The sequence below is a fragment of the Mytilus galloprovincialis genome, chromosome 9 (assembly GCF_965363235.1).
Source record: "Mytilus galloprovincialis chromosome 9, xbMytGall1.hap1.1, whole genome shotgun sequence".
In the NCBI taxonomy this organism is placed as follows: Eukaryota; Metazoa; Mollusca; class Bivalvia; order Mytilida; family Mytilidae; genus Mytilus; species Mytilus galloprovincialis.
This window is the reverse complement of record NC_134846.1, coordinates 72,942,985-72,968,303: the sequence shown is the minus strand read 5'-3', so window position 1 is coordinate 72,968,303 and position 25,319 is coordinate 72,942,985. Positions and strand designations below refer to the sequence as shown.

At 31.8% G+C, this 25,319-nt stretch overlaps 2 protein-coding genes across 2 annotated transcripts; both read left to right on the top strand.

Annotated features, from left to right (window-relative positions):
- Positions 1-8,240: 8,240 nt before the first annotated feature.
- LOC143045878 (chitinase-3-like protein 1) lies at positions 8,241-21,973 on the top strand. Its single transcript, XM_076218697.1, has 13 exons — positions 8,241-8,344; positions 8,699-8,762; positions 9,453-9,560; positions 10,017-10,145; positions 10,692-10,866; positions 11,186-11,438; positions 11,844-11,968; positions 13,797-13,917; positions 15,554-15,742; positions 18,513-18,635; positions 19,151-19,553; positions 21,037-21,232; positions 21,893-21,973. Coding segments are annotated over exons 1-13 (1,890 nt in total). The 5' UTR covers positions 8,241-8,341; the 3' UTR covers positions 21,894-21,973.
- Positions 21,974-22,067: 94 nt separating this feature from the next.
- On the top strand, positions 22,068-24,759 carry LOC143045879 (uncharacterized). Its single transcript, XM_076218698.1, has one exon. It carries the CDS (start codon positions 22,982-22,984, stop codon positions 23,588-23,590), a length of 609 nt encoding a protein of 202 aa, XP_076074813.1. The 5' UTR covers positions 22,068-22,981; the 3' UTR covers positions 23,591-24,759.
- The last annotated feature ends 560 nt before the right edge of the window (positions 24,760-25,319 follow it).

Here is a 25,319-nt window from a genome sequence, read left to right as displayed (position 1 = left end):
ATAGATATAGGGAGATGTGGTATGAGTGCCAATGAGACAACTCTCCATCCAAGTAACAATTTATAAAAGTAAACCATTATAGGTCCAAGAACGGCCTTCAACACGGAGCCTTGGCTCAAACTGAAAAACAAGCTACTAAGGGCCCCAAAATAACTAGTGTAAAACCATTCAAACGGGGAAAAACCAACTAAAAGCTCTAATAACATTAACTGTACTAATTTTATTGTACTAAATTCGCATTTCGACAATTGCATGATGTCGCTTCAATGATGCTTTAGTTTAAAATAGTTGAAAGTCCAAAACATGATACAATAGTATATTTAAGTGTAGAACTATGGATTCTCAGTGTCCATTTCTTGCTTTTTTAAACGAAGCATTATAATGTTCATTCCTTTCTTAGGAAATAAACTTAAAAAAGATTTGTTACTATTCAACAGCACACTTAATTTCGATATCTCTTGATTGAGAGAAGAGCATCCCACTGAAATTATGCTACGTGTTATTGTCCTGACCAATACGACAATACTAATCAATCTTGTATCACTAGACACAACATTATATGATATTGAAATGAGTTATTTCAACACACAGGGATTTTGAATTTGTTTCTAAATTTTTAACAGATTTTAAAACAATGTAAGGAATATATTTCCTTATGGTAGATATGGCGTCTTTTGTCATCTTTGATTATAAAATAGCAGAACACAATCTTTCTTAACGTTTGATAAGATGTGCACATTTTGAGAGACAAATATAATTGATTTTTTGAAGACTTCATATAAACGAAGAAAATAGTTTAACTCAGTCCCATTCTGTATGCTTGTCCAAAGTCAGGAGCCTTACTTCAGTGGTTGTCTTTTGTTGGTGTATATCATATTTGTTTCTCAATCATTGTTTTGTACATTAATCGTGCCGTTTGAATTGTTTTACATTTGGTGTCAGTAGTTATTCCCAAGCGAATTAAAAGAAAGTAAGATGACAGAAAAAAAAACAATCATATTTTTATTTTGAATAATGTTCTGTACTGTTTATAAAGTCGGTAGAAATCGAATTACTGCTTTATAATACAAAACGGCATGATTTTTGTATCAGTAGTTACAGGTTTTTAAGTGGTTTTTCAGTAGCTGCTAGCAATCTTTGATACAGCATTACCTCTCGGAATTGTTGTTGCTTCGCATCACGATGCGAACCTATTAGTTTCAGTAGATATACACGCCATCTTGAAATTATTACTGATCACCGATTGGTTACTTTATGATGCGACTGAGAATCATCAACAGCCATTGGTTTAAATTAGATAAAGAATTACAGACATTTCTCGTTCAGAATAAGTCATCAAAAGCCGGAAAATTAACTATTTGTATATCAGTTTCGATCAACTGTCATTAATTTATGTTCGTTTTATTATGCATATATTGCACACTGAAATTCAATATTGAAATATCAATTATCAATACACGTTATTTGCTTTGTCAATCTGCAATATGCACGATTTGTTTTGCTAAACAATGTTCCTATACAACGTTTTCAAAAAAGCATTATCTGTATTTTATAACTTCCCCTAGTCTAGGCACACCTCCAGAGAGGCACACTCATGACACTCTTAAAGTAAATCCATTTTATATCAATCAACTATCTTAAAATACCACATGCACACATATTACATTAAATAAGATAGAGCAAAACAGTGTACAGCTTTTAAGAAAGCTAAAACTTGTATATGTATTAGTTTTATGTTCTATTTGTAATCAGTGGTGATTTGTTTTCTTTTTTAGTGCGCACATCTCTGTCATGTTCATCAACTAATTGATATCACAGGAACGTTTAGTTTACCATTACGCAATCAGGCAATCTAGATATAGGACGATCTATTATGTTTAGTCACTTTCTGTTTTGATAATAAAATTGAGAATGGAAATGGGGAATGTGCCAAAGAGACAACAACCCGACCATAGAAAAAAACAACAGCAGAAGGTCACCAACAGGTCCTCAATGTAGCGAGAAATTCCCGCACCCGGAGGCGTCCTTCAGCTGGCCCCTAAACAAATATATACTAGTTCAGTGATAATGAACGTTTAGACTTTTAATTTTGGCTTTCCATGGTTTTGGTTTGACTTTCAAGCTCGATCGTACGCGCTGTTTTCAAGTAGTCAGAAAATTATTTTATCACATCGCGTGTTTAATATGTGCTTGTCCTTATTCAGGAACATTGTGCCATCGTCGGTAATTGTTTTTTCTTCATATTTTTCCTTTATTAAACATTTTATTTTGATAGATTTTCGTTTTTTCTCGTCAAATTCCTTCACACCTTGCTAAGACTGATTTACAACATGACGTATGAAATGAAAAGTGAATAATAAATGATGCAAACTACAAGGTAAAAATGTCGATATTTAAATATGATATACATGGATGACTTTTACTGTTACTTATATATGAAATTCTTTTTTTGTCGACATTATATATAAAAATAAAGCGGTGTGGTACGATTACCAATGAAGCAACTACCCACCAAAGTTCAAATAAAGTAGACGCAAGCAATTATAGACAACTATACGGCCTTAAACTGCTAGAAAAAACAATATTGTATAGTCGACTATGAAAGGCCGAGACATTAAAAGATGAAACATCGATTGAGAAAACTAACGGCCTAATTAAAAACATCTAACAATTAACGAAAAACAGATATGTAGACATAAACCAACGACAACCACTGAGCTACAGGGTTCTGACTTGTTACAGACACATATATAATATGACGGGATGAAACATGATAGTGAGCTCTAGATCCTCCCCTGACCTGGAACAGTGGTGCAACATCACAACATAAGATCAGTTGAGAAAGGCTCAACTCATTAGATCGGTACAAAGCAGAAACACATCAAATAAAAACACAGACCGGACTTGGCAGGGTATTTGTTCACCCCTTATCTCTAGCAACAAAAAAATACGCACAAAGGTACTAACAGCTAGTTCAAAACCAACAGCTGAATGCATCTTTTATTCTCATAAACTAAATACAAAGTTACAGAGAATGGTACATATATATACATAAATAGAATAAATACATGCATGTGTGAAATACTACATGTAAGTTACATAGTTTAACTAGGAGGACATACTTTCACATTTATAATTTTAATGAATTTACACAGTTTTTCTAATTGTACAGTATTTGTAGGTTGAATAAAGCATAGAATTTGTATGTGTTTGGAATTTTCCAAGAATAGTCAGATTACACTTTTGTTCTATCTGTTTTAACTGCTTTGCAAGTCATAATATAGTGGTATTCGTCACCAATTTCAGTTGAGTCACAAAGATGGCATACTCTGCTGTCTCTTTCAAGACCCTGCCATCTTCCCGTCTCAACCGGCAATCGGTGACTGCCACATCTAAATTTACATAATGTATACAATTGGTTATTTGACAAAATATTAAAATATTTCTCAAACTTTATTTCTGTCTAAAAAAATTCTATAACATAATCCTTTTGGTGAAACATCTATTTCTGACAAACATGACTTTTCATATTGGTCTTGTAATTTTTGTTCAACACTCTTTGATACCCATTTATAGGCAAATTTGCCATTCCACAGCTGTCAGGCTAGAATATTTTTTATATAAACAAGCCACTTGTTTTCATATCCATACATAGTAAAATTGACTAATAAAAGTTGATATAGTAGACAAGATATTTTACAACAACTAACATTAGAACATGTATCTTATGGAGAGGTGTCTCAATGGCACTCATACCGCATCTTCTTATACATGTATCTACTACATATATCAATCAGTACGCATTGTTTGTTCACCTATTGATTAATATTTTGGTTTGCTTGATATGTTTGGCTGTTGGCTCATTGAAATGTGCATAATATCGACCTAAGTAATTTCATCAAATGCATTAATTGTCAATTTGCTTAATTCTGTCTCTTTTGTGGCGTTTGTGTCGAAGATAGTATAAACCCTATATGTATTACTTCAAAGAAAAGAGATCAATGCATTATTATGTTTTTTTCGATTTTCAGTAATAGTGCAACGAGCAAAAGTTTTATGGAGAATTTCGCCAAAATCAGCTTTCCCTTGTAGCAGTTTCATATTGACAGTTAAATCAGTTGCCAAAACCAATATTTTCTGGTTTTTTTTGTGTGTGTTTTTCATGTGAATAGTTCCGGTTGTTTAATAATCTGATAAATTTTTGGCGGGTAATATAAACATTCAATCAGCTCGAGAAGTAGACCAAACCAATCGATTTAGTGATAAAATGTATGTAAGAAAGATACAATATAAATCGATAACCACAAACCACGTGGTTTGCAGAAAATTTGGCAAACTCGTTTCTTTAATACTCTAGTTTTATATAAACTGAGTTTCTTTGATAAATAGCAATGATCTTTAACCTAGTTTGGTATTCACTAAAGAGAAATGATAAGGTAATTTTTTTTTCGAATTCAAAATTTAGACGTTTTGCACATCTTGAATTGTGTCTTATGTTAGCTTAAAGCTGTTGGCAGAAAAAGCCTCAAGTTAAGATCTTGTAATTGATATTTAGATATGAGCACTGACAACTTAGCCCTTTTAATATTTTGCAACAAAATGTATGATACAAGGGATATATTTTTTAAGTTTAAATTAATGTTGTTGATTAGTTTGACAAAAAACTATGCATGACATTGGTATTTTGAGTCCAATACGTAGATTTCGATATATTTTGATGTCATTTTAACATTGAAAGTAATCTTTCTCTGCTAAAGAGTCCAGATTGTATTAACCTGTTCAATTATCAACAAAATTAGCACGAAAGCCTTGAACAGGATTACTACTTCTGCAATTTCAGGGGCCAAACAATTGTTCTTATCCTATCGCCTCCGTCTGCAGTTATATTAAGTTTATAGAACAGACATAAATCAAATAAACAGTTGACCCCAATAGACATTCTCACAATGTTATGGTTTAGAAATAACTTTTTACAAATGAATATGTGAACAAAATAATCTATCAGAACATCAAAAGTATTGTGTAAAGGTTAATGTAACGGTTACAACATTAAAGCTTATATATGTAAATTCAATCTTAGATGTAAGTTCTTTTTTGACACTTATGTATGTAGTATTTTAATGTATGGTTGTGAAGTTTGGGGTGTTCATAGAGCACCAAATGTAGAAAAAGTTCATTTGGACTATTGTAAAACATTACTAGGTGTCAAGAGGTCCACTTCTAATGTAATGGTATATTATGAATTAGGAAGATTTCCATTGTTATATGAGCGAAATTTTAGGATGCTCAAATTATGGACTAAAATTCACGGTAGTTAAAATTGTATTATAAAGTCTTGTTACAAAGAACTAGTAGCAAATAGCAATAAATGTAAAAACTGGGCAACTTGTATTAAAACAATTTTATATGATCTTGGTATGAATTATTATTGGGACAACCAATGGGTACTTTGTTTGGATGGTTCATTTTTACAATTAACCAAACAACGAATAAATGATCAAGCTAAACAAGAGTTGCATTTCACGCTTGAAACATCACCAAAGTGTAGATTATATAAGTATATTGTGTCAAATGTAGAATTACAATTTTATTTACAAAAATGTATTCCTGTAATAGCTCGTAAATGGATAACGAAAATTCGCCTGTCCTCACATAATCTATGCATTGAAACTGGTCGTTTTTATGGAATAAGTAGAAATAGTAGAATGTGTATTATATGTGATAAAAATGTAGTAGAGGATGAATTTCATTTTATTTTACAATGTACAAATTATAATGATATACGTAAAAAGTTTATCAAGAAATATTATTGGACTAGACTGTCAACTTATAAATTAGTACAATTGTTTTCTGTTGAAAACACTAAGGAACTCTGTAATTTAGGAAAGTACTTACTCTATGCATTTAAGTGCAGGAATAATATTTAAGACCTATGTTTATTATATGTAGTCTGAAACTCACAAACTGTATAATATGTAACTGATATTTCTGACGTTTGTTATTTATGTGTATGTTAATGCTATACAACTTGTAAACTGTATATTTATGCATATTATACCGATAAACTGTATTTTTTAAGGTAAATAAAGAATGAATGTAGATGAATGTGGTAGGAGTTTAAATTTATATATTGAAAGATCAATTACATGTCAAAATCAAGTATTGAAGTCACCAAGCTGAGGCTAGCGAACTATAAGGCGAAATAACTAAAACCAGAAAATTCCAACAAAGATAACAACGGCCGATAAAAAAAATATTTTAAAGGCAGAAATTCCGTCCATAAATTAAATTTTATATCTCTATCATGAAAAGTGATTTTCTACATAGTTTATGAAACAAGCCACATCCCTTCTATTCGAAGCCAATAGTAAAACAAAGGTTCTTTGACCAGTATGAATAACATTTATATTTTTAAAAAAATGTAAGCATTGTCGCGCGTTGAATTTTACTCTCTAAAAATACATCGCCGGAGACTAATTTGACCTATAATGGTATACTTTTCAAATTGTGACTTGTATGGAAAGTTGTCTCATTTGCACTTATACCACATCTTCATATTATTAGTTATCTTGGTGTAATCAGGGGTGTACAGAATTTTACACCGTTGTTGAAAATTCATACAACCTGAGTCGATATTGCCTCGCATTGACAAATACTTTTTTTCTTTATTTTTGGGAAAATTTAGGAAAAAATGTGTTCTTTTGAATTATTTGGGGAAATAAAATTTTCATTTTTTTCAATTTTTTTCAATTTTTGTCCTCAAATTTATTTAATTTTCATTTTTTTTTTTTTTTTTTTTTTTTTGACATTTTATTATCATTATTTTTTTTCTTAATTTTGGCGAATTTTTTTTTTTTTTTTTTTAAATTTTGGCAAAATTTTATTAATCCCCGGGTGAACAAGGGTGGGGTGTTATTTACACCGGGGTAATTAACCAATCATATTGCAGTATTTTTGCTCCATAAGGAATATACATAATGATCACCAGGTTTGTACTTACATGAGCAACACGCCGGATGCCACATGTAGACCCTGCTTACTCTTCCGAATCACCTGAGATCACCCCCAGTTGTTGATGAGACTCATGTTGCTCAGTCGTTAGTTTTTTATGTTGTGTTTTGTGTACTGTTGTTTGTCTGTTTGTCTTTTTCGTTTTTTAATCATGGTGTTGCCTGTTTATTTTCACCTCTCCTTTTGTAATTTTACAAGAACAGAATAATCTCAATATTCGTGAAGAAGTTAGATTAAGTGTTTCGAAGGAGGTTGCATTCTTGATGTGGATAAATTTATCTATACAAGTAAATTGTCATGTGAAGATTTTCCTTCTTGTTGTTGATGCGTCTCATCAAATTAAAAAAAAAACAGTTTATCATCCTTTTACACATTGTGTCTAAGGTTTATAAAGCATCTTAAGTGTTGAGTCTGAATCAGAGACAATAAAAAAAAGTTACTAATCCGTACCCAGATGATTAGGTTCATCTTAGTCTGTATTCAAATCATGAATTTGCAATCATTACCTTACATATTAATTTACTTTTTTGCAATTTTCTAAATTGCTTCATTTTTTAAGACGTCAGCAAAACTACTAGTACATATAATTTATTAAAATATTGTTATTGCCGTTTACATAACTTTCAAATAGAATTAGGTATAACATCCTATAAACGTTATCAAATAAACAATTTGTAATTCATCAAACTTGACGTATTCAGTTTTCGTGTACTTCCAAAATATATCGGATTATTGGAAATTATTCCTTGTCATTGTCTTTATTTCGGATATATCCACTCTGGTGTCCTCCAATGGAATTATAAGTATTTATTGCAAAAATATTGCTACATGCTTTTAATCTGTGAATGGTTATTTTGTAAACATTTCATTTTAATCTGTATTTATGCAATTGACACACATAGTAATATAATGATTGAGTAAAATTTCTGAACAAAAATATACAAACACATGTTTTGGGTAATTATAGGTAATTATTATAAATCTATTTCACATGTACTTTTGACATTTTTATAGCCTATTAGCGGTTGTTTATCAAAGTGTATTGAACTAGAATGGTGTGCGACAAGGAAATCCGATGTAGCCTACTGTGTAACGTTGTGTAGTCTATTTGTATTATTTATATCTAGCCACCGTTTTTCAGTAAATTGGCATATTTACATACTAGTTAACAAAATGGAATGTTTTTTTGTGATTCCAAATTACCGACATGTTTTTCTACTTAAGAAATAACACTAATTGGTAAAATTTTTATTATTGTTGTCTTTATTGATGGAGAAATGCGAATTTGGACTGCATGAACTTTGCTTAAAATTGAGTTAATTTTAATGAAATGGTAAGAATCAAATTAATTTAATTAATTGTTAATTAAGATAAAACAATGGATTTTTTTTTATTGAAAATCTCTTGGAATCCAAGTTATTATTTATATCAATTGGAGGATATTTTTTTACACGTTAGTATTCATAACACGTGTTTTAGTGATGTATTTATAGGCAAAACGATATCTAATAGTAATTGTCGATTTAAAGACAGTTTTAGTCAGATTTTTGTATTAGATATGTATTATAATAAGATAATAATAAAAATGACATAAATTTCACTTTCTGCTTTACTATATTACTGAACTTATCAATCAGTTTTCATACTTGTAAACATAGATTACACAATGCTTTTATTTCATTTTCAGGAACTGGGACTTAAAGTTTTATTTATTGTTTTAATTCAAATAGGATATTTAAATGCACAACAAGGTATGTATAAAATTTTATATTTCACTAATCAATATAGTAATCATTTAAATCTATGCTTAAAAATAAACGTTGATCTTCTGTCCCAACATAATATTTGCCAACAACAAAACAAGCAGTTTAAACAAAAACGATTTAAGATGACTCATCTAATAGGTATATATTCAATCACACACACATAAGACTGATTATGATGACTCGTAATAATGATACTGAATACAATAAGGAATTACACTCATTCACTTTTTAGTTTTTACTACTTTATATTTGTCTAAAAAGCAACTTCTGGCATAATTCTGATTTGATAGTGGGCGAGATCATGTTGTTTATGTATCTGATGTGTTGTTAAGGTGGTACCCAACACCATCACTAATATTAATTTGGGGCGTTTAATTTTCATGAAATTTTGACAAAGTATTTACTTTGACCATTTGACAAAAATATAAAAAATTCAAACAATTTGAACCAACCATTTTAACAGAAAAAATACACTGGTTATATAGCAGTTTGACAAACACTAATTTTAATCATTGAGAAGCTTAATATTCCTTTAACAACACAACGTAATTAAAACGTTTAGCTGATTTTTAAAGAGTTATCTCCCTGTAGTGTTAGGTACCACCTTAAGAAACATTGATGATGATTTTCTGACAGTGATTATATATTGATGATCTGTTTTTTCTTAACCTGAAGACTGCTTAGAAACTCAATTCCGATGCAAGACTGGTACATGTATACCGAAACAGTGGGTGTGTGACAATGATCCAGACTGCTCGGACAGTTCAGACGAAGCATCCTGTCGTAAGTCTATCATCGTTTCTAAATCAATTTCTAGACTAAACTTTCTTGCTGGGACGAATTGATCGTTGTCGAGTTTTCACTTGGACCAATTTTCATATTCCCCATGTATTTGATAGACTTTATGCGCTGTTCGACCTTGCATTGAGACTTTAAAAGCCTATAGCAATTGTAAAATTAACTGTTTTGTTTAAAATTGTGGACAAAATTGCGCTCATAAAGTTTGCATTTGGAGCTTTCATGGGTGAATCCCCCGCAAATAGTGCAAATAGTGGCAGTTGACAGGTATGCAGTAGTAAAAGCGCGATACCTTTGAACCGGGATTTTCCAAGTACATATTTTGGTTCAATTGGCGAGTTTCTTGACAGAAGGAAATACTTGGAGGCTAGGTTTTGGTCGGTAGAGACAGTGAATCAGTTAAAGGTATAAAAAAGAATGATGGATTTTGATACATTTCAGCAAGAGCAGACGATAACACGAAAAGATGCCCGGATGATAATTTTCAGTGTAGTAATGGAGTCTGTGTGAACAATGCCTTTGTCTGTGATGGTGATCAAGACTGTTTAGATGGGACGGATGAACAGTGTGGTAATAAAAATATGAAATTGGTCCTTAGTAATTTTAACTCTATAGTTGACCAATAGTAACATAAAAAATAAAAACCAAGCCCATCGCAGTTATGTCATCTTCTCCTAAGGGAGTTGACTCATAAACCTTAGTATCTTAATTACATTTTGTTTTCTGAAATTTAAGAATAAGTTTGAAAGTATGGTATGAAATATGCCAGTACCGAAATACTGACTAAAAAGCTGACTACAACGGGGCCGTAACATGTAAAAAAGGGTCAACCAACATTATATCTAAGATTCAAGCAATGTTTGTGTTTCATGGTGGACAAAAAGTGCATAGACACCAGCAGTATTCATTTTCCTATTTCTACGTTCGGTAAATATTTCAAACATGATGAGTAAGTTAAGTTCATGCTCTGGAGATAACTAAGTGAAGTTTAGATTTTACCAGTTATTAAGAAAAGGAAAAGATACATTTTTGAATTGTAGATTATACTTGTTTCGTTTATGTTTGATTAGAAGTACTCTTTGAGTAAGTTTTGATATATTTAGATTTTTTTTTCAGAAATAAAGACATTCCGAAGAATATGCTACTTCACTAACTGGGCACAGTATCGTAACAATGGAGCCAAATTTACACCCGACAATATCAATCCAGATCTTTGTACACATATTGTATATGCATTTGCTAGATTGGAAGGCATGAAATTGGTTTTTACAGAGTACAATGATGAAAAGTTGTAAGTATTGTAAACATCGTATTGTTCGATTTGTAATTGAAATTGCTATGGTAAAAATAGATAACCCGAAAACTATTACGTGGCCGACAATACACTACCAAACAAAATATATTATTTCATGTTTTCTCCAGCTATTTAATCTACGGAAAATGTATCCATTAATAAACATATTATAGCCATTCATTTCTATGGATTATAGTTTTATGAAGATTCAACCAAAGAAGTTTGCTCTTATACATATCCAACAATAATGACTATCATTTGAATCATGGACATATATTATATAATTCAATCGACTGTTAATTGTTTGAGTTTTCAGGTATAAAGAATTCAACGGCAAAAAGAATAAAACACAAGGAGTTAAGACAATGTTAGCTATAGGTGGATGGAATGCTGGCAGTAAAGCCTTTTCTGATATGGTGGCGACGCCAGAAAACCGAATAACGTTTATAATGTCTACGATGGAATTTTTACGTAAACATAATTTTGATGGATTAGATATCGACTGGGAATATCCAACTCTCAGACAAGGGAAAATGGAGGATAAACCGAACTTTGCCCTCCTTCTTAAGGTAATTCAAGTTATTTCTTTCCACTAGTTTTGTGCTTTTCTCGTTACAACCTTCAAAGTAATTTGAGAGATGTTTTAACATCGTTTAATGCACATTTATTTATTTAGTTTTTTTAATTTTCGTCTCGTTACATTAAGGGGTCAAGCTTTTGGTTTCAAGGGGAGGAGAGTTTGAAGGCAGGATATTTTCCCTGGGTCGATCAATTGTTTTCATCTTTTGCTATGCATTTTTTCTTCACTTTTACATATATTTGATTTATTCATTTTGTGTTGCAGAATAATCATTTTCATTCTCCCCTCCCCCACAAATCAAATGGTCATCCCCCGAAAATAATATTATATTAGTATCATAAAGACCATTTTACAACAATTACAGCTTTTCAATGCTTGTTCTATTTTTATTTAGGAAATTAAAGAGGCTTTTGATATGGAAGCCCAGAAATCGTTACGTCGTAGACTTCTAGTCTCAGCGGCGGTACCTACGGGTAGAAAGGTGGTAGATTCGGGATACGATATACCAACACTATCTAAGTAAGTATAATACACGTATCTAAATCATAAAAAAACACGGTAACCAACTCATAGTCATAAGCTGCTGTTCCTACTGGTAGAAACGTTTAATATTCGGGTTACGATATACCAACAATATCTAAGTATTTAATTAAAAACCAATTGTTCAGAGAACAATTGAAGGTCTTTCCACCAGTAAATATCTATTTTGATATTAGAATATTAAATATCAGTCTAAAATGTCAGTTCCTATGGCTTTATGATGTAAAGATATGAATTTTAAGCAAAGTTCATAATCTAGAACGTCAAATTTACCTATGACCTTGACCTCAATTTCAAGGTCACAAACTGAGGATCTCAAATCAAAAGACCCTGGGTCTCTAATATGTATGGTTAATAAGTTATATCACTTTACGCATAATTTTAGATATGATAGGGGCTAAAACTCCCAGTCATTGTCTACGCACCCTTTCAACCAAAATTATTATGTTACGACATGTCGCAACTAACAATTTAGTAAAAATAATTTGTCGATATCTTATAAGGTTTATGAAAATGAGTGAAAATAAGCCAAAATCAAAATTTAAAATATGACCTTGACCTTTGACTTTGACCTAATTTTCATTTTTTTGGACCAAGGATCTCAAATCAAAAGACCCTAGGTCTCTATCACTTATGGTTTTCCAGTTTAAAATACATTTCAAAATTTCAAATACAAAAGGGGAAATAACTCTCATATGGAATCTCGATACGGCTTCGGTCAAAATAAAATGGAACATCCTGAGGATATAACGAGCAATTTGGAAAAATAAATTTGTCGGTTTCTTATAAGGTTCCGAAGCCTCAGAGATAACAAGAAAAACAGTGTTCAGGGAGATAACTCTTATATGGTAAAGTATTCGGTTAAAGTATTCGGTTAAGCGGAGTTGGTTTCAAAAGCGTATAAACCGTTCGATATCATATTCCAAATTTCTAAGCGACATCTTGCAAAACAAAAAAAACAGCGAAGGAAAAAAAATTAGGCTGAAGAAAAAAAAAATAATAATAATAATCAGAAGAAAAGCAATAGGTCTTTCCACGGAAAAGTGGAAAGACCTAATTAAGTGAAATATATATCTAAATCCTATATAAATACTGCCTGCACAAAAAGCGCATTTTAAAAGAATCTTCATACTAAGCGCCAAATATATTAGTAATCATTCCAAAACAGAACGCATACAACTGACTGGGTGAGTGTATTTATTAAAAACGAATTCCTTTTCACAAATTATAAAGATAAGAATACAAATACTCTTCCTCGACATATTGACTTTTTGATTGTATTTATTAGGTTTGGATATCCATATTACATCTTCTTTACCAATGTTCGACCATATTCGTGTAGAAGAGGATTCAAAGTTTTAGTCAGATAATCTTAAAATACCAAATAGAATTGATTGAGGGAGGGTTAACGGTTAAAACTAACCGCTAAAGCAATTTATTTTTTATTTGTAAACGATTGTCCGACAAAACGATGACAATGAAATGTGAAATGTATGCGTGTATAAGCAAACATCAGTCTACGACAAAAGCAGAATCAGTTACAAACAGAAATTCTGGTCTATATCAATAACTTGATATTGCTAATTGTAGCTTTTTACAGCTCTACTTTTCTCGTTTCTTCGTCGATGAAACAAACATTTGTACCATATTTATTGGAAAGAAATAGTCAAACGGACATGGCCCGGTATCGAGCGGTCTGTGAAAGGGAAATGATCAAATGAACTGTATCGTTCTTTTAATTATGTCAACATGTATTTGACATAAAATCATCAAAAACGTACCTAATTTTAAATGTTCTTTTATACAGATATTTGGATTTTCTAAACTTAATGTCATACGATTTTCATGGTGGTTGGGAAAGGAAAACAGGTCATAATAGTCCATTGTTTGGAAGCAGCATAAATTCCGGTTCTGCTAATATGAATACCGTAAGTCTTTGCTCAATCATATTATAAAACACAACACAATACGCTTGTGGTTTGCATCTTTGCTAGACAATGGTTACGATCCGATCCCCTCCTCTTCACAGGATTTTTACCCTGAAGTTGTTGTCAGGTTTAATCACAAATTAATGGAGTAGTTAATTGATCATACTAAAAAATGTCGACGAAAAACTCATAAGCAGATAACCAATTAAAAAGAATACAGAAAAAGCACTGAAAAATAAGGACAGAACCAAGGCATTAACAACTTGCAATCGTATAGGTGTTTTATAAGAAGAAAAGAACATAACATTCCATGCAAATCTACACAATAATTGCCGAAAAGTCAGTGTGACTGCATTGCATGCATGACAAGTACCAATTTGGATGTTGTAGGAACAGTAACATATTCTACAATTGAATAATCATTAAAAAAAATGTTAGCGTTGCAGCAGCAATATCTATTGTATAAGATTTTGTTTTATTGGGGTAGCTTCAGACAAATATGATGGCCCTAGCTGTACAAAGGTAACTGATTACATTCTATGTTATTTATTTTGAAGAAGGTTTAATATAAAAAAAGAAGATGTGGTATGATTGCCAATGAGACAACTATCCACAAAAGACCAAAATGACACAGACATTAACAACTATAGGTCACCGTACGGCCTTCAACAATGAGCAAAGCCCATACCGCGTAGTCAGCTATTAAAGGCCCCGATAAGACAATGTAAAACAATTCAAACGAGAAAACATTTATGTAAAAAAATGAACGAAAAACAAATATGTTACACATAAACAAACGACAACAACTGAATTACAGGCTCCTGACTTGGGACAGGCACATACATAAATAATGTGACGGGGGTTAAACATGTTAGCGGGATCCCAACCCTCCCTCTAACCTGGGACAGTGGTATAACAGTACAACATAAGAACGAACTATAAAAATCAGTTGAAAAAGGCTTAACTTATCAGATGGACAAAAATACAAGTGGACGTGGCCGGTTAAGCATGTTTAACTTTTCAGGCATTCATTTAATTTGTCAAATGAAATTATGGTTCAAAGAAAAACATGGGGGTTAATTGTCGTCGATAGGTTTTCTAGTTTTATTCATTTACAAACAAAATAAATTAACATGAGTGAGATATTTTACATGCTCCATACATATTTACAAATGTTAATTTTTAAACATCGTGACAATTACTTAAAACAGTGGTGCACTGAATAAACCTAAATTTAGAGAATGTTATAAATTAGTTTGTAAGAGTTTTGAAAATTACATGTATTTACCTAAAAACGTATGATGTTCTAGTAACACTAAATATGCCGAACTGGACGTCGTTCAATCAAAATACTAAAATAGGAATAGGAACACAGAAATTACATACATTTATATAAACTAGAAGTCTAAGATTTTCCAGTTAATTTAAAGGTACAATTTATTTAAGTTTCAGGTTGACCACTTTGACTAAACATTTTATTAATTTTTTGACAATAGTTATTGAAAAGTTCGACTGAGGTATTCACATTTTTATAGCAATTACAACTTTACTTTGAAATACGGAAAGATTTGTTTTTCTGTGAAATACCAAGAGATTTGTTTTATTGTGAAATACTTGAACAGATTATATTTTTCAGGAGAAAGCAGCTAAGTACTGGGTTTCTAAGGGCACACCTAAACATAAACTCAATATTGGAATAGCAACGTATGGTCGGTCATTTGTCCTGGCAGATCCTGTCAATGATTTTGGTATTGGCGCACCTGTCACTGGACCTGGTTCAAAAGGAACATTTACTCAGGAAATAGGATTTTATTCATATTACGAGGTATCTTACTCTAACGTCTTTGTTAAATTTTCATGAATAAACATGTATGTGTGAAGACATGTGTGAAAAAGGTTTCTCTAGTTAAGTAAAAAATATTTAAAAAATGTTAAATAAATTCAAAAATATTTCTCTAAAGAACACAAAATAAAACCAATAACATGTTAGTGATATAAGAGAAAGACTAAAGATAAAGCAAATTAACCTTTTGTAATGTATAAACGCTAAGCATCTTTAAAAAACGCATACGATTTACGTGCATACAACATGTGAACAACTAGTTGGTCCCTGTTCTTCCTTGTGGTCCCTTTTTGTCATATAACTTACATATTCAATTATTTATACGTTCCTTGCTTTAGAATGTTTGAGTTTGAACGTTCCCGGTGAAGGTAAATCATCAGAAAAGTGCTGCGGACTCACGAAATTTATAAACACATACGGTTCCTTCGTTACCAATGAATTCACTTGGTTACTGGTTCACTCGAACATGAAAATTCAAAACATAAAAATTCAAAACAACTTCTCTAGTTTTCTAGAGACTTACGGAACATATCCGTGTTTATGTCACGTTTTGAATCATAAACGCGTTTGACATTGAGTCACTTAATATAGGATTACGCCCTTGTTATTGTCTTATTAGAATTCAAGCGTCCGATAAATTGCGTATCCCTTAAGCCTAGTACATCCTTTTAGATCTATTTAATCGATTATTCGTGATAAAAAATGGAGGAAATTAGGTTATTGATAACCTGCTGACCATCTTTGAGGGCTTGGTTGTTGTAGTATAAATGTAGACTATTTTTTAATTTTTGTAGTTGTTGATTTTTAAGGTCTTTCCTCTCCGCGAGGAAAGACCTTATTGTTTTTCTCATGTTTTTTTTTCATCCAGCATTTGTTTGACATAGCCTCCCCTCGTTTCTATTGGAGTTATCAAGACCAAATATAGACCATCGGTAGACCTCATCATGAAGTATTACCAGATGAGGCTGTGTAGGATTTCGTCATCCCCTTTAGAAGTTATCTCCCTTTTATTGGTTTTTTTCGACATGCCCCCCCCCCTCGTTGTTTTTGAAGATATCATGACCTTATTTGGACAACAGTTAGATCTCATCATGATGTGTTACCATATGAGGCTTCTAAGGATTTCATCATTCCCTATGAGAGTTATGTCCCCTTGAAGCAATTTCTTTCTTTTACATTTTTCTCAAAAAGTATTCAAGATAGAATCGATTTGAAAACGGCAACATGTACAAGACCAGATGGCAATGTTAATAAACATATATAATCATTTTGTTGTTAACCCTTATAAGGAGTAATTCCCCTTGAAAAAATATACACAATTTTTGAAAAATTGTATCTCGAGAACCGGAAGTCGTAAAGACTTGGGACCTACACCAATAATCTTAAGTTCATGTGACCTTTAATTTGCACCCAAGGTCAAAGGTCACCAAGTGAAAAAAAAATTACACTGCAATTTCAAGCTTGCATATTAAGAAAACGATAAGAGTTTGCTGCATACTTACAGCGTATAAAATGTTCCTCTCGTTAAGGTCTTTCCTCTCCGCGAGGAAAGACCTTATTGTTGTTTTTCTTCTGTTTTTTTTTCTTCCAGCATTTTTTTGACATGGCCTCCCCCCGTTTCTATTGGAATTATCAAAACCAAATATGGACCATCAGTAGACCTCATCATGAAGTATTACCAGATGAGGCTGTGTAGGATTTCATCATCCCCTTTAGAAGTTATTTCCCTTTTATTGTTTTTTTTTTAACATGCCCCCCCCCCCCCCTCGTTGTTTTTGAAGATATCCTGACCTTATTTGGACAATAGTTAGATCTCATCATGATGTGTTACCTTGTCAGGCTGCTAAGGATTTCATCATTCCCTATGAGAGTTATGTCCCCTTGAAGCAATTTCTTTCTTTTGCATTTTTCTCAAAAAATATTAATGATAGAATCGATTTGAAAACGGCAACATGTACAAGACCAGATGGCAATGTCAAAAAACATATACAATTATTTTGTTGTTAACCTTTATAAGGAAATTTTCAAGTTTTGCATTGACTTTGTAAGTTTCATAACTTCTATTTATATAGTTGGTATTGCATCATTATCATCTGATATATCAAATTGAAGGTCTTAATAAACTCTACTTAAAAATGAAAATTTTAAACCCCCTTTTCTTCACAGGGGGACGGGTTGGGTCATTTAGTGCAAACATTCAAATTTCTCAGATGGTAAGGTTGTCGCATATCAAATGAAAGAACATAAAGCGTACATTTCAAATTTCAAATTGACGTCTCCCAAAATGGGTTGGATGGGGTCATTGAGTGCAAAAAATAAATTTTCTTTTAAGATAGGGTTGTTGTATATCAAATGAAAGGTCATAATGTGTATATTTGAAATATCCAATTCCTGTAATCCAAAAATTAGTTGGATAGGGTTATTAAGTGCAAAAATCAAACTTTCTAGAACATGGCGTTGTCGCATATCAAATGAAAGCTCATCTACTCTATGTTACATATATCATAATTCCGATCTCAAAAATGTAGGCGGATGAGCTCATTAAGTGTAAAAAGCGAAAAGTTTCAGAAGGTTTGCTTGTCGTATATCAAACGAAAGTTCATACAAATTACATTACGAAAACATCACTTTTACAGGAAAGACCTTTCAATTGTTTTACAAACAATTGAGATACTAGTTTGCTATATTGTTTTGTCTAATTCACACACAGGAGTTTATACCACCTTAATTTATATTGTTAATATCAAATTAGATATGTCAGTTACAAAAAGACGGTCAAGGTAAGATATACAGAGATGAAGAACAAATGGTACCTTACTATGTGAAAGGAGATCTGTGGATTGGCTATGATGACGAGGACAGCGTGAGAACCAAGGTAAATTCAATACACAAGTACTTTAGAGTGGCGGACCAGGGATCCACCCATTTATGAAAACTAAATATTGTGAATGAACAAATGTTTTTGAATACAGCTGTAACATCAAGCAAACGTCAAAATAACGCGTGTTTGCTTTTTGTCTTACATTTAATCGGCAGCTTATAAAACGGTTACAAGAGCACTGAAGACATATATGCTGAGATAAGGCAAACTTGTTCAAATTGACTACTGCTGTTTCGTCTAACCTTCATTCAAAGATGTAAGGAGATGTGGTATGAGTGTCAATGAGACAAGTCTTCATCTAAGTCAAAAGTAAAAGTAAACCATTATAGGTCAATGTACGGTCTTTAACACGGAGCTGTACCCATACTAGCAAAAGAAGAGACAGATTTTGTTCTGTTTGCACTATTTCTAATGTCTTGAATGAATAAAATCCCAGTCTGATTCATACGAAATGTGAATCGACTGTAATCAAATTACTTTTCAATTGTATAACTATGTATTAATTGTAGGCGGAATGGATAGCTAGAGAAGGATATGGTGGAAGCATGGTCTGGTCTCTCTCACTGGATGACTTCAGTAAAACCTGCTCTTCATCACTCGTTCCATTTCCTCTAACACACGCATTATCATCGACATTAAAAAATATAGAAAGAGCTAAAGTATTAAATCTGACATCAAGTACGACCAGGAAAATAGTTCCGAAGACAACAACTCAGCGTCTTATAACCCCAACAACAGTTACAACCACAACAGCAACCACGACGACGACGACCATGAAAACTCCAACAATCTTTTCTTCAATACCGGAAGCTACTACAAAGTTGTGGACAGCTGATTTGCATTACAAAACAGAACCCAATAAGATTGCACCACCTGCAATCTGGGCACCAACAGAGATGGTTTACGGAAAATGTAAGTATTAGTGTTGTTCTAACCACGTAATAATTTTTTGATTAAGAAGGACAACAGATCTATTATGAAAGGAGTTGTACTCGCATTTAAAAACCCGCTTTCTAGTTAATTATTAAAAATCTTGCATTTTTGTAATTATAAAGTATCAAAGAACAACTCAAGTAGCTTTTGTGTCACTTTAGATCTATTTAACTATTATATTTATGTCCTTTATTGCTATTCAACTGTTTCGGTTTTTATACATCTTTGGCTTTCAATTATTCGGCTGTTAGCGTTCCTGGTGAAGGTGAATCCTGAATCTAAAAATACAAAAATATAGTTCATCATTTCTGTCTTTTAATCCCTTGAAACATTAGATGGATTTGTGGAATGTGTCACAATATGATTTGTGTTTGCTTATAGTGGGGTTTTATGGCATTTTGAGGGGGTTTGTTTCACTGAAATCACATTGCATTTCTACATTGATTTGTTCTAACTTAACACACATAGTAATAAATTCATTGTGTAACCAAGAGATGTTAAATGTATTGTTCACGTGAAAATTCAACGAATTCAATCATAAAAACACAAAAAAGTATACACCAGAATGCGAGGTATTCCCTGGTATGCAAGAAATATATCTCGGTCGTATGACGGTATGTTTTTCAGGTTGTCATCGAGTTATGTCGCCTTTAACATTTAACCATTATTATAAAATTCTTTAATGTTAATACCTACATCGGATTTCACAATTTAAATATTGAATTTAAATGAAATTATTTGCCTGAAGCCGAACGTGCATATAGCCAGTCAAGGTCGTAAAACACCATTTGTTGAGGTTACCTTACTTTAAGTAGTTTGAAAAATTGCACAATTTTGTGAACACGACTTACAAAATGTATCTTTAAAAATAATTCCAGTTCCATTAAAATACATATTTGCTTAAAATACAACGTCGAGGAAAATCGACAAATAACGTGGAATTAGACCAGGAAGCACTTGATGGTCAAGCTGTTTTACTTGATATGCTCTTTTGAATTTTATATGGACAGGGATGAACTATAAAAGGGTATTTCATGCATATCCAGAAGGAGAAAAAATAACAATTTTAAAATAGGTAGATTCTTCAAACTACCACTGGTAAACGAGGATATGCTGGATTGGCTAAAACATACCTTTAAAATGGACATATAAGTACCCCTCAGAGAGTCATTGAGAGGGTTATATAACGTGCAGAAACCTTGGCACTCACACTACACGAGACATCGAATTGTACTCCCTACTTTGACATGAAATGGCCGCGTATATATGCATCCCGCAATACGAAACATACACAATTTTAGCTATTGCTTTACTGTTAGACTAGAGAAATCAGGCCGGAATGACAGTTGGCAAAGGACATGGAGACTCTTGATATATGATGAAAAAATTATTATCCATGCTCCATTTTCAAAAGCTGTATTTTCCAATTTTCCAATTTAATTAAATTTTGCTTTTTTTTCAGACTCATTCTCATGTAGACGAAAACCGTTTGGATATTTCCAAGACCCAAATAACTGTAATAAATATTTTGTATGTCATATGGGAAGAACGTTCCACTATAGATGTCCAAGTGAATTAAGATTTAATCCAAAGAAAATAACATGTGACTGGTCAGATTCTGTTACTTGTGACGATGACGGTCGACCTACAAATAAATAGTAAGTGTAACGCATTAGCCAAGTGTTATTATATATGCCTGTTCGTGTGTGTATGAAAAGGAAAAAAAGGTATGCTAAATATCAGAACACATATACCAATATACATATCTAAGAATGCTCTCTAAAGTTTACATAGAAATATTAAATCCTATCCTCCTATACTCTTGAATCAGTTTATATATTTGTCATATAGATTCATCAAAGATACCAGGCATATTATTCAGTTCGCCATACTAGCGTTTTGTCTACCTAGGACTCGAACCAAAAAAGTTAGAGCGCAAATCCAATATGAAGTTCATAACCATTAAACACCAAAAATCTTAAAATGACTAATAACAAACAAGAGTTCGCACAGCAACGACATACGCTTTACAGGGAGACACGACATGAAAAGTTCATGTTGGATTATATATGTCTTATCTTTTTTTTCTCTCTTTTTTTCCGCTTGCTCTTTCATCGGCAAATATCATAATTTACCCTTTATTTATGAAAACGAGTTAACATGATTTGTTATGAAGTTTTCACATTATAAATTCCTTTTAAATTGACAGTAGATGACGAAGGTCTTGAAAATAAATTATCGACAACATAGGTATTTTTAATGTATATTCTAATTTTTAACTTGTGTGATTTAAATGCATTTTTCTTTATATTTTTCAGATTTAAAGATTGGTTTTAACTTTTACCATGTTACTTGTTAATGGTTTTGTATTTATTTTTAATAAATTATGCTACACATCACTTATTGTGTACACTTACTACAAGTATCATACGTATTATTTTACAAACATACCTATATACACCTGTACACACATTAAGTTGCACCAGAGTCGAGATGTGGTATTATTTGTACTATAACCCAACACATTTGGAAAATATAAACCTTATAAAAAGTCCAAGCGTGTTTTGATAAACAAAATCTTTTAAAAAAATTGAAACTAATCCATTTTTTTGGTCAATTTGGTAACAAATATCAGTTATGCCTTCTGCAGAGTATAACACCGAAAGAAATGTGCGATATTTTCTGTGTAGGAACCGTCTACTTGTTCTCTTACGACGATTATCTTTTGTTCCTGTACATTTTCTGTTTTCTTTTGCTTTGAATTTTAATTGTCCATCGGTTTCTTTAAATTCTTTTGTCTATGTGTTCAGCTATTAAATGTTCATTTCAAATTATCTATTACATGCTAAAGCTCTTATACTTGTAATAAATAAACGGTTTCACAATCTGCGCAAATACTGGTTCACCAGACAAATGTCAATTACTGATGACAACTTATGACAACTTATGACAATACAAATCGTGATACTTTACCAATGATTTGCTGAATGTTATTTTTCTCTCGTCTTATTTAGCGTTTAACTTAAATAGCCTGACAAGTTTGCTTTACTGAAGTACGATTGATAAAAATATTTAAACTTTCCTTTATTGGTATAAAGAATGCTATAGTACCTTTAATAAGTATGTTTGTATTTCTATTTATCAAACTTTATCTTTTGTTTGTTTTTACCATAGACACATGTATTGTAGGACCCTTAACCCATTTAACATTTTCCTTAGTGATTGATAATTGAAGATATTGATGCAATCTTCTCATTTATTCACCTTTACCAGCTAACTTAAAGAGGAAGTTTATACGCACAAGTGCATATTTTAAAAATCAAGTCAATAGATACACAATTATCAATGTTTGCACAAGACTACATATATATTTTATGTAACTTGTGACATTTTTACGTGGGATAGCAATGGCTTTCAGTACAGGGTATCAATCTGTTCAGAAACACAACATTAGGAATATTTACAGCACAAACATTTCATTAGAGAACAGGACAATGAAACGGAAAGAACAAAATCATCGAAAATGTGGCAGAAAGCCTGTTTATGTGGATGTAAAAACTAGTTTAATCACCTACGAATATGTTCCGGAATACAAGGCATACATTCCGAAAGCACCTGCATTCAAAACTGTGTCGGGAAGTAAAGCGACAGAAATATCTAAACGATTATACACACCTCGGATGCGAACTCCTAAATTGGAAACAGAATCGGAGATAAAATCTCTTCACCCAGAGCCATCGTCATATGAATCTCAAAATTGTAGTGTTGACAGATTAAGTCAGCCAACAGTAGCTAGTAAAATCAGGCTGCGAATGAGGAGTGCTAATCAACGAAAATTGAAGGTAACTGAAATTACAAATGCTTGTGACAGACTTAATTTACCACCATCACAAAGATATTTTCCAATGGCGTATAAGAACTGGTTAAATGTTGATGGTACGAAAAGTATGAGATCTAGCTTTCTCTCAACAAATACGAACAAAAGCAGTTTAGACTCGTTAGATTATGATATATAATAGTTCGGCTTTACTTGATGTATCTGTTTATTATGTGTCATAAAAACATTTCTTTATCGCTTAGCAGATCAGACATCGTATTAGATGGCATTTAATCGACTGTGTTCTTAGGTAATATTACAAATATATTAAAAGAAGATAAAAAAAAAGAATGTATTAACACTGGAGAAAAATATTGACTTCTTGTATGGAATAGTACATCATAAATGTGAACTTATAAAGAAATTTGTCAGTAGTTGAAAACTTATAAAGAAATTTGTCAGTAGTTGAAAACTTATAAAGAAATTTGTCAGTAGTTGAAAGATACCAATTGAAATAGATATTAACTTTTTTAAAGGCAGAATTTGTATAGATAATTCGATAAGCAAAGTGAAATGAAACTGAATAAATATAGGGAAAGAAATATGATATATATCTCAACTGTACACGATCGTTTGTAGAATGCACTTGAAATAACCAGGAGAAATAAGACATCCAAGACTGATGTGCACCACTATTATCTGACTAAACCTACCGAGGCATAAATGCAGTTTGGGATTCTGAACAAAATATGGCAGAATATTTCAGATAAGCAAAAATGTAGCTTATATCATTAATTTAAAAAGATATAATACAACTATAGGTCACCGCGCTAAAAGACAAAACATTGAGGTAATATCTTATATCTTATATAATTTTGTAATTTTCACCGGGTGACAATGATGTTGCTGATTGCCCTCTGTACTCTACAAAGAAACTGAAGAAGAAAATGCATTGTAAAATGTATGAAATGAAGTATCGAATTGAAGAAGAAATATTATGAGTATTGGATATGTTTAAAGCCGTATATGCAGCAATGCATTAGACATATTGAATGAAGTATTGAATTGTGTTCGAAACAATAGAGTTTGACCATTAGTACATGAATTGCTATGCAAATAAAAGATACCAAGGGGCACTCAAAAGATAAGCAAACAAACAGCAGATCATAAAAAACTACACACAAAACCGAAGATAAAAAGCACTAGTTTTTTTGTTATAGAAAAGATCAGTCATATATTCATGTTCTATTTTTATATGCTTATACCTGCATACATGTATGAAAATGTCACTTTCGTATGCACTTTTTTTTATTATTTTGAATATCATAAATCACTTTTCTATGTTCTTGTATTAAAAATGTCAATGCACCAGGTATCCGTTTATGAATTTGACAGTTGACTGGTCACAAGTCATGCTTCATATTCGTATATGATAATCTTTCGTACTCAGCAAGTTCGTTTTAATCAAACTAGTATGTAGTCTGAGCAACTACAAAACCTTTGTCTTATCTAAAATCAGTTCTTGTCAATTCTTTTTGTAAAAATATACACCAAAATATGTAACAGCAAGACAACACATATATCAGTAACACAAAAAGACAGAATAAAATTGAAAAAATAGAAAAAAATACTTACTGAAATTTGCATTATGATGAGTTCTAAACTGTTTATGTATGTACGTAGATGAGAAAAGACCGCCTCTTGATAAATATATATAAATTTCGAACATCAACTTTTGCATTTTTCAGTACAGAAGTATTTGTAATATATCAATATTTAGAAATGTATTTCTTTCTGTGTTTTGAAATAATATTATCACAGACAAACAGATAATGATATTCATCATCAACACATTTATACATGACAAGGTGCATAAACGATAAGTTCTAGAAATGTCATATTTTCGACCTGTTTTATAGGGATTTTAA

Coding starts and splice junctions, on each gene's coding strand:
- LOC143045879 (XM_076218698.1), top strand. CDS start 22,982: ATGGCTTTCAGTACAGGGTATCAATCTGTTCAGAAACACAACATTAGG.
- LOC143045878 (XM_076218697.1), top strand. Junction 10,146..10,691: donor TGGGACGGATGAACAGTGTG/GTAATAAAAATA, acceptor TTTTTTTTTCAG/AAATAAAGACATTCCGAAGA. Junction 19,554..21,036: donor AGAGATGGTTTACGGAAAAT/GTAAGTATTAGT, acceptor CTTTTTTTTCAG/ACTCATTCTCATGTAGACGA.